The sequence below is a fragment of the Chiloscyllium plagiosum genome, unplaced genomic scaffold (genome assembly GCF_037043375.1).
Source record: "Chiloscyllium plagiosum isolate Xiang-an unplaced genomic scaffold, Cpla_swu_hap1 HiC_scaffold_16, whole genome shotgun sequence".
Classification (NCBI taxonomy): domain Eukaryota; kingdom Metazoa; phylum Chordata; class Chondrichthyes; order Orectolobiformes; family Hemiscylliidae; genus Chiloscyllium; species Chiloscyllium plagiosum.
In genome coordinates this window covers 16,712,254-16,728,892 of record NW_028270154.1, presented here as the reverse complement: position 1 = coordinate 16,728,892, position 16,639 = coordinate 16,712,254, and the positions used below count along the sequence as shown (strand labels likewise).

At 42.4% G+C, this 16,639-nt stretch overlaps 1 protein-coding gene across 6 annotated transcripts in view; it reads left to right on the top strand.

Moving 5' to 3' along the window:
* Window positions 1-16,639, top strand: part of LOC122556491 (uncharacterized) — a 61,840-nt gene that overhangs the window by 20,937 nt on the left and 24,264 nt on the right. For all 6 annotated transcript variants that reach the window (XR_015759706.1, XR_015759707.1, XM_087995172.1 and 3 more), the window contains exons 4-6: window positions 4,476-4,751; window positions 13,154-13,492; window positions 13,572-13,841. Coding sequence is in view for 4 of the 6 variants with exons in the window: in XM_087995172.1 (XP_087851298.1) it covers window positions 4,476-4,751; window positions 13,154-13,492; window positions 13,572-13,841 (885 nt within the window). In the remaining 2 variants the exon portion in view is untranslated. The remainder of the gene's footprint in view (window positions 1-4,475; window positions 4,752-13,153; window positions 13,493-13,571; window positions 13,842-16,639) is intronic.

Below are 16,639 nucleotides of genomic sequence, written 5' to 3'. Positions count from 1 at the left end.
GATTGTTACATATTTCTGTTCTGTGATCTGCACATCCACAAGAGCATGTGGCATTTTCTTTCTCATTTCTGCCGTCACTGTTGGGATCATTGCAACATGGAAAACTCTTACATTGTTCTCCTTCCACCGAATTTCCGTCTCACTCAAGCTGTCATATTTGCTTTCAGTCCTGCCCTGATCCTGGAATTTATCTTCCCCTGCTCCTGTTCCCACCAAGACTAATATTTTATTCAGTAAGTGAATGGGTCAACATTTCTTGCCCATCCCTGGTTCCCCTTGGGAAGGTGATGGCGAACTATCTTCTTGAATTGCTGCAGTCAATGTGATACTTTGTTGGCTCAGTGCCAACAGATTTTTGGCTTGGTTGGTGGGTCATCTTACTGATCACCTCCCCTGCCATCAATCCTGTGATTGAATTAAATTTCTTCATTTAGTGTTTCAATTGTAAAGAGGGCAGCTACAATTTAAGTGTGACAAGCTGATGGGAAGAGTGCATTGGCAATCAAGCTGGCAATCAACTTCATGATTATTATAACTGTGAAAGATGACCAGTTTAATCCAATAATGGTTCACATCTGACTATGATTGCTATCTTTCTTTTATTCATTCAAAGTATGTGTATGTTACTGGCATTATATTGCCCAGCGTTAATTTCCTAGCAGGCAGTTAAGAGTCAACCACATTGCTTTGGGTTATGAGTTACATGTGGGCCAGACCAAGTAAGGATGACAGTTTCATTCACTAAATGGCATTAATAAACAAGATAGATTTCCCTAGATAACCAAGAACAGTTCCATGTTCATCATTAGAGCCTTAATTCCAGACTTTTATTGAAGTGAAATTTCACCATCTGCCACGGCAGGATTCAAACCCAGGTCCACAGAACATTACCTGGTCACCAGAGTAATAGTCTAGCAATAATTGCACAAGGCCATCACATTCCCTCTTTTTAAAAAAAGAGAAATTCACACCAAGTTTCATTAATAAGCAAAAAAAGTCTTTATTCCAACAAATTTACAATGGCAAGAAGAGATTAATAATTATAAAATATGCAAACTTAAACTATGCCCAATTTAAATCTAAGCAAATTGGATTCACAGAACATACAAGACAAAGTTTTCAAAGGAATATCATGAAGGAAAATATCAGTAAAATGACACAAAGACTGTGCAACAGACCCTAACCCAAAAATGGGAAATTAAATGACTTTCCCGCATTCTGTTTTTTTTTGGTGATGGTATCATGCGGTTGTGAACTTTGATGATGTTTCATTCAGAAGCCATTCAGTTGGACCTCGGTTTTAGCTTGAGTTAGCAGCGTTTTTCTTAGTATTTGAATGATATCTGTGTTGGACTCTCAGAGGGAGAGAGAAAGAGTGGTCTCACTTACTTTGGAAGGTTTGGGAATCAATTGATATCTCTTCGCTCACTTCAGTGACAAACTACCACATGAAACCAATCCAAAAGATGTTGTTGGGCAGTTTCCTTTCACTAGCCAAAGGTGCCTGGGGCTGAATCATATGATTTTTGTCGGAATGTTGGTTTCATTTATTTGGTGGAAGGTTTCTTTTTTTGAGACCAAGTGAAATCTTTCACTGTATCTTACCTAACTCAATAAAATAATGACTTTGCCCACCCTTCATGCCACCCCTTTGCCTGAATATAACCCCAACTTACCACCTGCCCTTTCCAAAAAAATTTATGACTCACCAAACGCCCATGTCCATGGCCCATGTGCCATATTTTAAAATTCATTGTGCACTCAGGTGAGCTTTGGCATTTTAAATCTGCCCTGCTTGTCGAAGGACAGTCATTCCAAAGCCGCCAGAGAAAAGGAGAATGTTGCCACGTTTCTCCAACAGAGATCTGGAGTTCTTGGGAGATTCAGTTGCTGCCCTTCATGGGGAGGTAGGCTGACCGGGGCAGTATTCTATGACAGTCAGACACTCCAAGATCCTGTGTGATCCCTGTTGTTTGCAGGGAATGATAGTCTGTCCAAACCCAGTTTAACAATGGTTTGTTGACTCTGAACAAGTCAGGTGGGGACATCAAGTATTTCAACAACCCTGCCACAAGATTTGCAAACTCCTCGCATATATAATGAGCTGTCAATGACATAACCTTGCAAGAAACACTGACCTACCCCAAGCCGAAACAATGCTTACTTCCATGGATGACTTCAAACTTGGTCTCTACATTAGAACGTTACATTCAGTATGTCCTCACTTTAATTGTAGTTACATGGCTCATCATTACAACAACAATGATGTGAATTGGATTTTCTCTCCCAGATCAATGATCAAACACTGCCCCATTTAGGTCAGATTTCACACACTAGGAACACTGATCAGAGCCCAGTCCCAGAGTTTCACATGGCTCACAGGGGTGAGGAACCAGAGTGTTTGAAAGTTAGGAGCTAATGGATGGTTCTATTTACAATGTCTTTACTAAGATCTGATTATTATTGTCATTTGGCAAGTGAGACTGCATGTGATGGAGAGCAGTTTTAGAACAAGACTCTTGTCAAAGGCCATTCATCATGGAGGCCAATAAATGGAGCCATGCTCAGGAACATTTTGGGAGGCTGATTGAAGTTGCTTCTAGAGCTGTGATGGCCCTGATTTGGATTATTGCACAGGTGTCCAGTTCCTGTGTGGGTTTGTGTATTCATCACAGAATAGAACGGGAGACCTCTCCATGCCTGATGATGTGGTGCTACCTTTCAATCACAAACTCATCTTCCACAGTCAATGATGCTCTCAACATAGAAACATGGAGTCAGAGATGAACAACACAGAAACAGCCCTTCCATCCAACTTGTCCATGCTAACCAGATATCCCAACCTAATCTCGTTCCATTTGCCAGCACTTGGCCCATATGCCTCTAAACTCTTCTTACTCATATACCCATCCAAATACCTTTTAAATATTGCAATTGTACCAGTCTCTACCATTTCCTCTGGCAGCTCATTCCATACATGCACCACTCCCTGCATGAAAAAGTTGCCCCTTACGCCCCTTTTATATCTTTCCCCTCTCACCCTAAACCTATGCCCTCTAGTTCTGGACTCCCCCACCCCAGGGAAAAGACTGTGTGTATTTATCCTATCCATGCCACTCATGTTTTATAAACCTCAATGAGGTCACCCTCAGCCTCCAACTGGGTATTGTGCAATGAGAAAGGAATAATAAGCAATCTGTCTGTGTGAGATCACTTGGAGAAAAGTGATCATAGTATGACAGAATTCTTCAGTAAGATAGAGAGATGTAATTGATTCAGAGATTAGCTCAAATCCTCCAACCCTGGCAACATCCTTGTAATTCTTTTATGAACCTTTACAAGTTTCACAATATCCTTCCAATAGGAAGGAGACCAAAATTGAACACAGTATTCTAAAAGTGACCTAAACAATGTCCTGTACAGATTAGATTACATTACAGTGTGGAAACAGGCCCTTCGGCCCAACAAGTCCACACTGACCCGCCGAAGCGCAACCCACCCATACCCCTACATTTACCCCTTACCTAACACTACGGGCAATTTATCATGGCTAATTCACCTGACCTGCACATCTTTGGACTGTGGGAGGAAACCGGAGCACCCGGAGGAAACCCACGCAGACACGGGGAGAACGTGCAAACTCCACACAGTCAGTCGCTTGAGGCGGGAATTGAACCCGGGTCTCCAGCGCTGTGAGGCAGCAGTGCTAACCACTGTGCCACCGTGCTGCCCACAGCCGTAACAGGACCTCCCAACTCTTATACTCAATGCTCTGACAAATAAAGGAAAGTTTACCAAATGTCTTCTTCACTATCCTATCTACTTGCGACTCTAGTTTCAAGGAGCTATGAACCTGCATTCCAAGGTCTCTTTGTTCACCAACACTCCCTAGGTTATTACCATTAAGTGTAGAAGTCCTTCAAAGATTTTCCAAAAATGCAGCACCTCACATTTATCTCAATTAAACTCCATCTGCCACTCCTCAGCCCATTGGCCCATCTGATCAAGATCGTGTTGTAATCTGAGGCACCTTCTTCGCTGTCCACTACACCCGCAATTTTGGTGTCATCTGCAAACTTACTAACTATACCTCCTATGCTCATATCCAAATCATGATATAAATGATGAAAAGTAGTGAATCTAGCACCAATCCTTGTGGCACTCCACTGATCCCAGGTCTCCAGTCTGGAAAAACAATGCTCCACCATCACCTTCTGTCAACATCCACAAATACCATCCGAATGATATAACCATACCGTGACCCCAAACACTCCAACAATTCATTGCCTCTGCTCTCTCTCACACTATCGGAGGAGGACTCTGAATGTTTGTGATATTCTACTGATGAGATTATCCGTGTGTAATTTGTTCTTAATGCAGAAAAGATCCAGTGCTCATGAAGGTTAATTAAACGTTCATCATTGGATTGTACCTGCATTGGATAACACTAATCATTCCTGATATATTTTCCACAGTTGCATCAGGTCCCCAGTACCATCACCACAGGGCGAACAGTGATGTTACCCTCAGCTGTACCATCTCCAAACACTCAGATACAGTCTGTCTCCAATGGAAACGGAGAGATTCATCTCAGCAGAGCAATGGGAAAACTGATCAGATCCGAGTGAATAACACAGTCTATCTGATGGTCAAACACGTTACCATGGAGGATAAGAAGATGTATGCGTGTGAAGTACAGGAAAATGGATCCATGGTTCTCAAAGTGAATCGAGATTTTCATGTTTCCAAGTGTAAGTGCCATTTCCTCATTGCAAATATTAAAGATTTACTGGTATAAAACTGTTACATATAACGTGAATCCATGTATGCCAATTATACTTCATGTTGTCAGTCAGAATGAGGGCTCCCACTGCACATTTCAACATTGATCTAAATCTGACTTCTCTCCTGTCATTGACACTTTTCACTGAGTTCTTCTGCTATTCACAATGATTCCAGTTGCTTCAAATAAATGTTGAGTTTGGAGCAGAACTAAGGGAACAGGGAATGGCAGGGAATCAATGGCCGTGAATGGAGAGGGAAATATAGAAACATAGAATGCAAGAGCAGGAATAGGCCATTCTGACCTTCCAGCCTACTTGGCCATTCCATGCTGTCATGGTTAATCATCCAACTCAGTACCCTGTTCATACTTTCCCCCCCTTACCCTTTGATCCCTTCAGCCCTAAGTACAACTTAATAACATTCAGTACTTAAGCATCAAATGCTTTCTGTGACAGAATTCCACAGGCTTATCACTCACTGGGTGAAAACATTTCTTGTCTCTGAGTCCTAAATGACCTTCATCATACCCTTACACTGTGACCCCACTTTTGGATTCCCCAGCCGTCAGGAACGTACCTCCTGCATTTCCCCTGTCTAGTCCTGTTAGAATTATATAAGTTTCTATGAACGCCACCCTTCATTTTCCTAAACTGCAGTGAATGTAACTTTAACTGATCCAATTCTCTTCATTCTTTAGTCCTTCCACCACCAGAATCAGTCTAGTTAACCTTCTTTGCACTCCCTTGAAATCCAGACTGCCCTCCTCAGACAATGAAGACAATGCTGCACACAATATTCCAGATATAGTCTTCACAAGCCCCTGTACAATAGCTGCAAAATCTGTTCCTGTACTTCCCATCCTTGTATCTATTACTATTCCATTTTTCCTTCATTGCCATGGTCAGGCCAACTTTCCCATTTTATTTTTGGGCCACATAAGGAACGGTTTTGAAGTTCCTCAAACACTCTTTAAGTATTTGCTGCAGCTTATCCACTGTCATCCCTTTAAGTAATGTTCGCCAATGTATCATCTCTCACACCACTATACTTTTCTTTATTTAGATTTAAAATGCTAATCTCTGCATCAATTACATCACTATGTATCTTAGTGAAGAATCCTGTCATATTATGATCACCTTTCCCCAACAGACCTCACACAGACAGATTGCTTATTATTCCTTTCTCACTGCACAATACCCAGTTTAGGATGAGAGTGGTGCTGGAAAAGCACAGCAGGTCAGGCAGCATCCGAGGAGCAGGAAAATCGGTGTTTCGATTCCTGAAGGGCTTATACCCGAAACATCGATTTTCCTGCTCCTCGGATGCTGCCTGACCTGCCGTGCTTTTCCAGCACCACTCTAATCTAGACTCTGATCTCTAGCATCTGCAGTCCTCACTTTTGCCCAGTTTAGGATGGCCTGTTCTCTTGTAGATTTCTTAAATTCTTCACCCAGAAAACCATCTTGTTCACAGTCTAGGCATTCCTCCTCAATAGATTTGTTGATGCCCAAACTGTATGCTGATTAAAATCACCCACAATTACAGTAGTACCTTGCCTGCTTGCATCTTTAATTTCCCGTTTAGTGTCTTCTCTAAAGAATCACTGCAGTTTAATGTGTTTCTAAGCACCACCTACACAGATTCCACTTCACCAAAGAGAATATCCTTCCTCACTATTTATCAATACTCTTTAACTAGCAATGCTACCCCACCTTGTTTTCCTCTTTATCTGTCCTTTCTGAAAACTAAATATCCTTGAATATTCAGTTCCCTTCTCTGGTCTCCATAATCCTAACTACATCAAACCTTTTTTATATCTATTTGCATAATTCATTGACTTGATTGTGAATATTCATGCAGTGAGAGACAAACTCGGAAATCCTTTTTTTAAACATGTTTAGTCCTGTTTATATTACTTTTCACTGCAGTTCTGTTTGACTCTTGCCCTTGAATTCTCTGCCTATCACTTTTCTTATTTTCCATTTTTCATTTTGTTTCTGTCTCTGTTTCCCTTTGTTCTGTCTCCCTCTATAGGGTGCTGTTTCCCCAACCATTTTAGATTAAACCCTCACCAACCATAACACCAAATACTCCCCTGGGACATCAGTTCCAGCTCTAGCCAGGTGCAAACTGTTCAGTGTGGAACTGTTCCCAGTATTCCAGGAATCTGAAGCCTTCCACCCCTTGCACCATCTCTCCAGTTGCATATTTATCTACCACATTCTACTGCTTCTCCTCTGACTGGCACAGAGCCAATGAAGACTCACTGGACTCAATTCATCAACTCCACTTTCTTCCCTCTGATTCTGCCAGACCTACAGAGTTTTGCCAGCAATTTCTGATTTTGTTTGAGATCTCCATCATCCCTGGCTCTTTGTTGGTATTTTGTGATGCAACCAATTTGGTGCAGCATGGTGGCTCAGTGATTAGCACCGCTGCCTCATAGCACCAGGGACCTGGGTTCAATTCCACCCTTGGGAGACTGTCTGTGTGGAGGTTGCATGTCCTCCGTGTGTCAGCATTCATTTCCTCCTAGTGTTCCGGTTCCCTCCACTGCCCAAAGATGGGCAGGTTAGGTGGATTGGACATGCTAAATTATCCATACTGTGCATGTATTACCCATACTGTGCATGTATTATCTATACTGTGCATGTATTACCCATACTTTTAGATTAGATTACTTAGTGTGGAAACAGGCCCTTCGGCCCAACAAGTCCACACCGACCCTCCGAAGAGCAACCCACCTAGACCCATTCCCTTACATTTACCCATTCATCTAACACTACGGGCAATTTAGCGTGGCCAATTCACTTGGACCTGCACATCTTTGGACTGTGGGAGGAAACCGGAGCACCCGGAGGAAGCCCATGCAGACACGGGGAGAATGTGCAACCTCCACACAGACAGTGGCCCAAGGTGGGAATTGAACCCAGGTCTTTGGCGTTGAGAGGCAGCAGTGCTAACCACTGTGCCACCGTGCCGCCCTAACTGTGTATGTATTATCCATACTGTGCATGTATTACCCATACTGTGCAAGTATTACCCATACTGTGCATGTATTATCCATACTGTGCATGTATTGGCCATGAAAAATGTAGGGTTTTGGGGATAGAGTGGGTCTAGGTGGGATGCTCTTTGGTGGGTTGGTGTGGACTCACTGGGCTGAATGGCCTGTTTCCACAATGTAGGGATTCTGTGACTCTAAGAATCTGGCAGCTGATATTTCCTCTGAGAAGCCTTTTCCACCAACACTATCCAAAGTGGTACATTGGTTTTGCAGGGGAATGGGCACAAGGGACTCCTGCACTGCCTGCCTAGTTTGCTTTCTCAGCTGGTGGTCATTCATCCCCTCCCTGCCTGTGGAGTTTTAGCCTCCAGTATGACCATCCCTCTGTACATGTCATCAATAGTACTCTCAGCCTGTCTGATGCTCCACACAGTCCCTACCCATCAGTCCATCTTCAAAACTCAGGCTTCCAGGAGCTGTACTGGTATACACTTCTTGCACACATTCTGGTCCCAGGCACTGGAACTGTGTCCAAGTGGGAAATCATGTCTCACTAACTTTATTAAGTTTTTTGAAGAACTAACAAAGAGGACTGATAAGTGCAGAGCAGTGGATGTGATCTATATTGTTTCCAATAAGGCATTTGATAAGGTTCCTTGTGGTAGACTGGTTAGCAAGGTTAGATCACATGGAATACAGGGAGAACTAGTCATTTAGATACAGAACTGGTTCAAAGGTAGAAGACAGAAGTTGGTGGTGGAGGGTTGTTTTTCATACTGGAGGCCTGTGACCAGCAGTGTGCCACAAGAATCATGCTGGGTCCACTGCTTTTCATCATTTAAATAAATCACTTGGATGTGAACATAGGAGGTGTGCTTAGTAAGTTTGTAGATGACACCAAAATTGGAAGTGTAGTGGACAGTGAAGAAGGTTACCTCAGAGTTCAATGGGACCTTGATCAGATGGGCCAAGGGGCTGAGGAGTGACAGATGGAATTTAAATTTGGAAAAATGTGAGGTGCTGCATTTTGGCCCAGCAAATCAGGGCAGGATGTATGCACTTATTGTAAGGTCTTGTGGAGTATTGCTGAACAAGGAGAACTCAGAGTGCAGGTTCATAGCTCCTTGAAAGTGGAGTTCTAGGTAGATAGGATAGTGAAGAAGGCATTTGGTATGCTTCCCTTTATTGGTCAGAGAATTGAATATAGGAGTTGGGAGATCGTATTGTGGTTCTAGAGGACATTGGTTAGGCAACTTTTGAAATACTGAGTGCAGTTCTGGCCTCCTTGCTATAGAAAGGATCTTGTGAAACTTGAAAGGATTCAGAAAATATTTATAAGGATATTGCCAGGGTTCGAGGATTTGAGCTATCGGGAGTGGTTGAGTAGGCTGGGGCAATTGTCCCTGGAGCACGGAGGCTGAGGGGTGGCCTTAAAGAAGTTTATGAAAACATGAGGGGCATGGATAACGTGAATAGTCAAGGTCTTTTCCCTGGGGTGGGGGAGTCCAAAATTAGAGGGCATAGGTTAGGGTGAGAGGGGAAATATTAAAAAGGGACCTCAGAAGCAACTTTTTCATACAGAGGGTGATGCATGCATGGAACAAGCTGCCAGAGGAAGTGGTGAAGGTTGGTGTAACTATAATATTTAAAAGGCATCTGGATAGGTATAGAATTAGAAAGGCTTTAGAGGGATATGGGTCAAATGCTGGAAAATGGGATTAGGTTAATTTAAGATATCTGGTCAGCATGGATGAGTTGGATCGAAGGGTCTGTTGCCATTTTGTACAATTCCAGGACTCTATGACTCTAAGTTTCCACATGGGGCAAGTGGAGCACGTTTCGGCCTTGAGCGCTCCTTCCAAGACTTACCCCTTTAAATTAAATCTTTCTGACTGTATGTCTCTATGCCATGACAATGATCATGACTATTTAGATTGCCTGAATATCAAATTACATTTCTAGACCTGTGTACTATATCACTTACAAATTCTAAATTCAACCTAAAAGTCTACAAATTATAAGTGAGAAAAATGAAATACTCAACATAACCTTAGTCAGCCAATCAATTGCTTCCTCTTGCCCATGTCACGTTTTGACCCTCTTCCCAGACTGCTTCACCATATCATTAAATGTGGAATACTCTTCCCAGCTTCATCTCACAATTATGGATACTACAATATTTCCCTCAAAAGCCAATTGTCAACTCCAAACACTCAGTTTCGTCATTTATATATATCACTTGGATGTGAACATAGGAGGTGCGCTTAGTAAGTTTGTAGATAACACCAAAATTGGAAGTGTAATGGACAGTGAAGAAGGTTACCTCAGAGTTCAATGGGACCTTGATCAGATGGGCCAAGGGGCTGAGGAGTGACAGATGGAATTTAAATTTCGAAAAATGTGAGGTGCTGCATTTTGGGAAGGCAAATCAGGGCAGGATGTTTGCACTTATTGTAAGGTACCTTCAGTCTAGAACTCCAAGAACCCAGATTTGCAGCAAACAACCATATATATGTCTCCCAGTTTCATCATATTTTATTTCTGCCTTTTTTCAAAGCGCCTTTACTGGTTTGACTTTATATTATGGACTTAATTGCTCAATATCAGATATTCTGTTTTTTTAAAAAAATTATCTCACTTGTTTTCACTATTTCAGCGTCGATTAGGCGAAAGGGAATAGGAAACATTGCCCATTTGTTTTGGTTCTCACCTCCCTCCTGTGGATGGAACATTTGTGGAACCTTAGCTAATGCAGGAATTGAGTCTGCTCTGTTTACATCCCTGTGCATTGTAAATCAGATGCCCTACCAGCTGAGCTAACCAGTCCATCATTACAAATGCTTATTGTCTACTCCAAAATACTGCTTTGAACATTTACCCTCTTCAAAAAGCCTCACTCTCACTCTCTTGCCACCCTCCTGGCTTGATCATTGGTCTCATGGTTATCATTGCATGCTAAATTCTTGATTTTTATTAGAATTCAAATTTCAACATCTGCCATCGTGGGATTTGAATCTGGATCATAATTTGGGTTGAAAAAAATGTGGTGATGAAAAAGCGCAGCAGGACAGGCAGCATCCGAGGAGCAGGAGAATCGACATTTCAGGCATAAGCCTTTCTTCAGGAATCGTTCATCCTCAGAGAGGGGGAGGTCTGGAGGGATGGTGAAAATATGGCAGGGCTGGGAGCTAGGACCGGGTGTGGGGCTGGAGCTGGGAGTGGGGGCGGAGTTAGGCATGGAGGTGGAGTTAGTCATGGGGGTGGAGTTGGTCGTGTGGGCGGAGTTAGTCATGGGGCGGAGATTAACAGGGGGCAGCGATCGACGTGGGGGCAGTGTAGCGTGCGGTGTGGTCTTTGAGCAGGTGAGTGGCATCACTGGGGGTGGAAGTTGCTATGGCAACGGCAGCTCCGAGGGCGGAAGTGGCTGTGGCGACGGCAACTCCGGGGGTGGAAGTGGCGCGCCGGGCAGAAATGGAGCTGGTCCCAGTGGCCGTGGATCCTGCGGCGGCTGCATATCTGTCGGCGATTAAGGTGGGTGTCTGGATTGATATTCAGGTGATAATACGGCAGAAGTGGGTACTGCAGACGCTGGAGATTAGAGTCAAGATTAGAGTGGTTCCAGAAAAGCACAGCAGGTCAGGCAGCATCCGAGGAGCAGGAAAATCGATATTTCGGGCAAAAGCTCTTTATCATGAAGGGCTTCCTGCTGAAGGGCTTTTGCCCAAAACGTCAATTTTCCTGCTCATCAGATGCTGCCTGACCTACTGTGCTTTTCCAGCACCACTCTAATCTTGACTCAGGTGATAATACCATAAGGCCATCATCTCCCTGCATCCTTCCCCTTATGCCCATCTCTTCTCACACCTTCTCCTTTGGACATCCAGCCAGAATGCCAAAACGTGCACTCGTACTAATTGTCTTCTTTGTTGGGTAGCCTTTCAACGAAGTTAGAAGGGGCTTTTGACAGATCCTGGACTTATATCTGCAGGATTTGGAATGAGGGCAACTGTCAAAAGAGGGTAAAAGTTGAGCACATCGAACAGAGGACAGTATTGGGCACAGAAGCCAAGGTGAGCATGTTTGTGGGAGTCAGGCAGTGGCAGGTAGGTTCTTGGGAATTTGGCAGTGGAGCGAACAGTTGGGAGTATCAAGAGATTGGGGACAGGATTGGGAGTGTAGCCAATAAATGTAGGAGGGAATCAGGGCTGCAATGTGTGGTTATGGTTTGAATGAAATGCAGATAAACATTGCAATACCTGCAGGTGAGATGGTCGATCCAATAAGTGAGGAGGCAGAACTTCTTCAGTGGCGTTTAACTCTATGATGAGAATCTGATTTCTTTTGCCTGTTGTTTAAATAATTCCACCCTGCCTGATATTCCCCTTGCCATTTCTGATACTGGAATATCGTGTTGTTCCTTTCAGCAACCCAATTATGACATGTTGTTGCTCAGTGTTAAGATATTGGGAATTTGATGTCTTAGCACAAAAAGCAAAGAACAGAAAAGCACAGGAATAGGCCCTTCAGCCCACCATGACTATACTGACACAGGGTGTCTTGTGAAATCTGAAACCTTTTGTATCTACGCATTCTGAATCCTTCTTTTCCCTGTCTATTCCTATTTCTGTCAGGATGCTTCTTAAATCAAATGTCCCATCTTGCTCTCCCTTTGAACTTCCTGTCCAATACATCACTTGGGGTTTATCACACTAATCTGCAGCCTATTCCACTCAGTTGTCCACTATTGATCTTATGAAATTTCCCAGTGTCCCATGGGTGGCACAGTGACTCAGTGGTTAGCACTGCTGTCTCACCGCACCAGGGACCCGGGTTCGATTTCCCACTTCGGGCAACTGTCTGTGTGGAGTTTGCACATTCTCCCCATACCTGTGTGGGTTTCATCCGGGTGCTCCAGTTTTCTCCCCCAAACCAAAAGATGTGCAAGCCAGTTGAATTAGCCTTTGTAAATTGCCCATAGTGATAGGTGCATTAGTCAGGGGGTAAATGTAGGGATCTGGGTGGGTTACTCTTTGGAGGGTCTGTGTGGACTTGTTGGGCTGAATGGCCTGTTTCCACAATGTAGGCAATCTAACCTAAGAAAATCTTGATATCATTCAAAGGGAGCCAACATATTAAAACTAGAAAAGATTATTGAAAAATCATTCAAAGTCGGTCTTTTCTAATATTGATCTCATCTAAGTTGGCAATGTTTAAGTAGTACATTGTTTTGACAAAAATGTGATGATACAACATTTCAATGATCAACACTAGTATTTTAATACAATAATAATCATTATTTTACCTTTTCCCTGTCCTTCCACATAATGTTCCAACATGTGGTTCTCTGTCTTTCTTTTGTAGATTTATTTATAAAGAGTTATACTCTTTATCGCTCAGACACAGATCACAGTGAGCTCAAACTGGTTTGTCAGCACTTTGATAACCAATTTGAAACTGCTGCATGGAGATGGAGGTCAGCTGCTCAGAATCAGGAGAAAATAATAGCATCTGTTACGAGATCTCAGCCCATCAATATAGATCGCACTCACTTTGGGAATCGACTGGTCCCCACAACATCAAAGTTTAATGGTGTGAACTTCAATGCGAAGATTGTCCCAGTCCTGTTTGAAGATGCAGGAGTTTATACATGTTTCCTGCAATCAAATAAAATAGTGACCATTACATTAATCACAGTTAAAGGTAGGGGACAAAATATTGATGCTGCTTTCGTTGATTAAGTCATTGTTTAAAACTTAAAATGATTTTCTGGTTTACACAGTCACAGCGGAACCCTCTGATGCAGAGATTGAGGAAGACTCCATTACCCTGACCTGCTCTGTCTCTCATGTAACTGAATCAATCAGACTTGTTTGGATCAATAACGATGGCAAAATTATTGAAGAAAAGACATTGAATAAGAGGAATAGGAAAGAGAAATCATTGAGGCTGATTATTGAGAAAGCTGACAGAGGCAGAGGAAAGTGGATGTGTGTTTTGTTTCAACAAAACATGCCTCAGGTTTCAGTCCCATACTATTTGGAAGTCAGTGGTAAGTGACTCAGATCTTGCTCTTAATACATAAAATTCAAAGGAAATGTTCTTACCACTTATTGCATTTAGTGGCAGCCATAACTACGAGATCTTTTGGATGAACTTCTACAATGGTGCAGCTTATCAGCAACTTTCTCTGAGATAACACCTTACTGTCTGTAAGACAAATTGTACAATCAGTCAATTATCACATTGATGTGAATTTGGAAAGTGGGTGAAAATTTGTCAGAGTGGTAAACGTTCAGACATAATGCTCTATCAAATTTTCAGTGAAAGCTAATAATGTGTATAAAAGGTAAAATTGTAAATGAAGGTAAAGTTAGAAGCAGCTTACCTTTGCAAACTTTGGGACATTAACAAATGTGCTTCTCTTTAACTCATGGTATCGCAGAACCATGTGTTAGAAGCTACTGAGGCCACACTGATTTCGAGCAAAATAGTCCAGGAATATTTTTAATAATTATCAAGCATCATAATGAAGGTTGTGGAAGGGACATCTGATGGCTAGGCCAATGTTTGAGCAGGAGAAGTTCCAATGACCCAGCCAACAGTAGAATGGTCAGGATAGATTGTCCTTTGGCAATGGGTTGAAATTTTCTGGAATATTCCCCTAACCATAGGGAAGGTGAGAAAGTTCAACTTGAGTCTTTCTCTGACTTTTGTGTTTCTGTCACACGAACAGAATGGAGACCTCTCAGAACAGATACTAAACTTTCTGTCAAAAACATTTAATTGGTGAAATTTAAAAACAATTATATTTTCAAATATCATTTTTCCTCCTTTATAAAAACTTTTTAAAATCTTTACATTAGACAACTGTCTCTTATTGTCTTGGCTTATTTCATTTGTCAAATCTTGTGTGCTGTACTTTCCAAAATCCTTACCCCAACCCTTCACTACTCCTCGATCCTCCAGCTTTTTTACCGTTACTCTGACTTTATGATTGGGTAGGTTAGAGTTAGAGTTCACTTTTGTGTCCCTTGGCATCATCAGTAGGTCCCATTGAGGTATTCACATTGCCTCTTTATGAATAAAAACATCAACTCTCCCATCTTGCTCTCCCTTTGAACTTCCTGTCCAATACATCTCTTGGGGTTTATCACACCAGCCTGCATCCTTGTCCACTCATTTGTCCACTGTTGATCCTATGGAATTTCCCAATGTTACAGCTCTCACTGCCATGAAACACATCTCCCTCGAAAGTGTCCATGCAGTTAGGAAAACAACTTGTCATCGCTGAGCATATTGTAGATGACTGGATCAATATCATGGCCTTCACAGAAACCTGGCTAAGGGCTGAGAATATCTTTCCTTTCTGTTTGGCTAGAGGGTGCTTTCCAATCCATCATGGTCTTTTATTTTATCAAGTCATTTCAAGAGCACTTGACATGTCGTCGTGTTCAAGGTTATGCACTAAGTGCTGGAAAATGGGACCAGTGAAGATTTAGAGTTGATTTTGTTGGTGCAGACCCAATGGGCCAAAGAGGCTCTTCTGCACTGTTTGGTTCTGTTATTCCCAGTCATTTAAGGCCCCAAAGGAGGCTATTTAGTCCTTTAAGTTGCAGATTTTATCACCATATTACAGCTTGACCTGTCTCCTTTCTCATCTGGTACATTTACCTCTGCTGCATAACCCACTTTGTTCCATCCCTCTTCCCTATCATCTTCATTGTTCTCACTGAGATGTATTTACTGATTTCCTCCCTCATCTTTGCACCAAATGATTTCTTACCTTTAGGGGAGTTCAACTTCTGTCTGAACTCAGAACGTTTTGGAATCACTTTCCCAATATTCACCCATTTTTCACATTATCTCTCCCCCATCTAAACTCTCCAGTTCATATTTACCACCAACCTTTTGATGTCACTTCATGCAGCATCACTATTCCCATCAAATCAATCAGGTAAGACCGTCTCTGATCACCATTCCTTATCAGTCTCTATACACATTGCTTTCTTTTTCTGATATTGTAAATACGTGTGACTGAGCACTGCTTAAGTGTGCAGATCACAAGCTGGAAGTTTGATGTGTCAGACAATTCTGTGAAGAGGGAAACTACAAATTATTCAAGAAAAATACGTTTCCTGATCCACCAAATACAGTGGGAGAGTTGTCACAGCTGCAGCATGTGGGAGCTTCTGGATCCAATTCAATCCATTTGTAGCGTTTATAGCTGTGAAGCATCGGCCTGGTGTCAATGAACTGGAATAGATGGTGCCTCCAGGGAGGTAATTACATGCGAGTATCTGCTCCCAGTATTTGTCACCAAACCCAGTCTAATTACATTAAAATTGACCTTCCCCCAATATAGACACTTAACTTCTGTACTATCCTTATCCTTTCCAATAATGACTATAAAACTTACAAAGTTGTGGTCACTATTACCAGAATGCACACTCACTGACACTTCAACCACTTGACCAGCTTTATTCTCTAGGATTAGGTCCAGTACTGCCCCTGCTCTCATCAGACTATCTGTGAAATGGCACCAAATGTTCAGGGGCACTTAGAGAAGAACAGCAAGTGCTGTCCTTTCCAGTGACACCCAAATTGCACAAAAGAAAACCAAAATACATCTTGAACAGTAACACCTTCCCTCTTTGAGCTACAAGTCTATGTCTCTAGTGTGTAAGTGCTGTGTCACATCTGAATCATAAATAAGAACTTACTGGAAGTAACCCCTCATACTCTTGCCTCTGACCACCCAAATCAATGTCACTGCTCTCCCAATCCTAGAAAAGCACCCATTATCGCTGGGGCGGGCTTCCAACCCAAATGTTTGGATTCCATGTAATG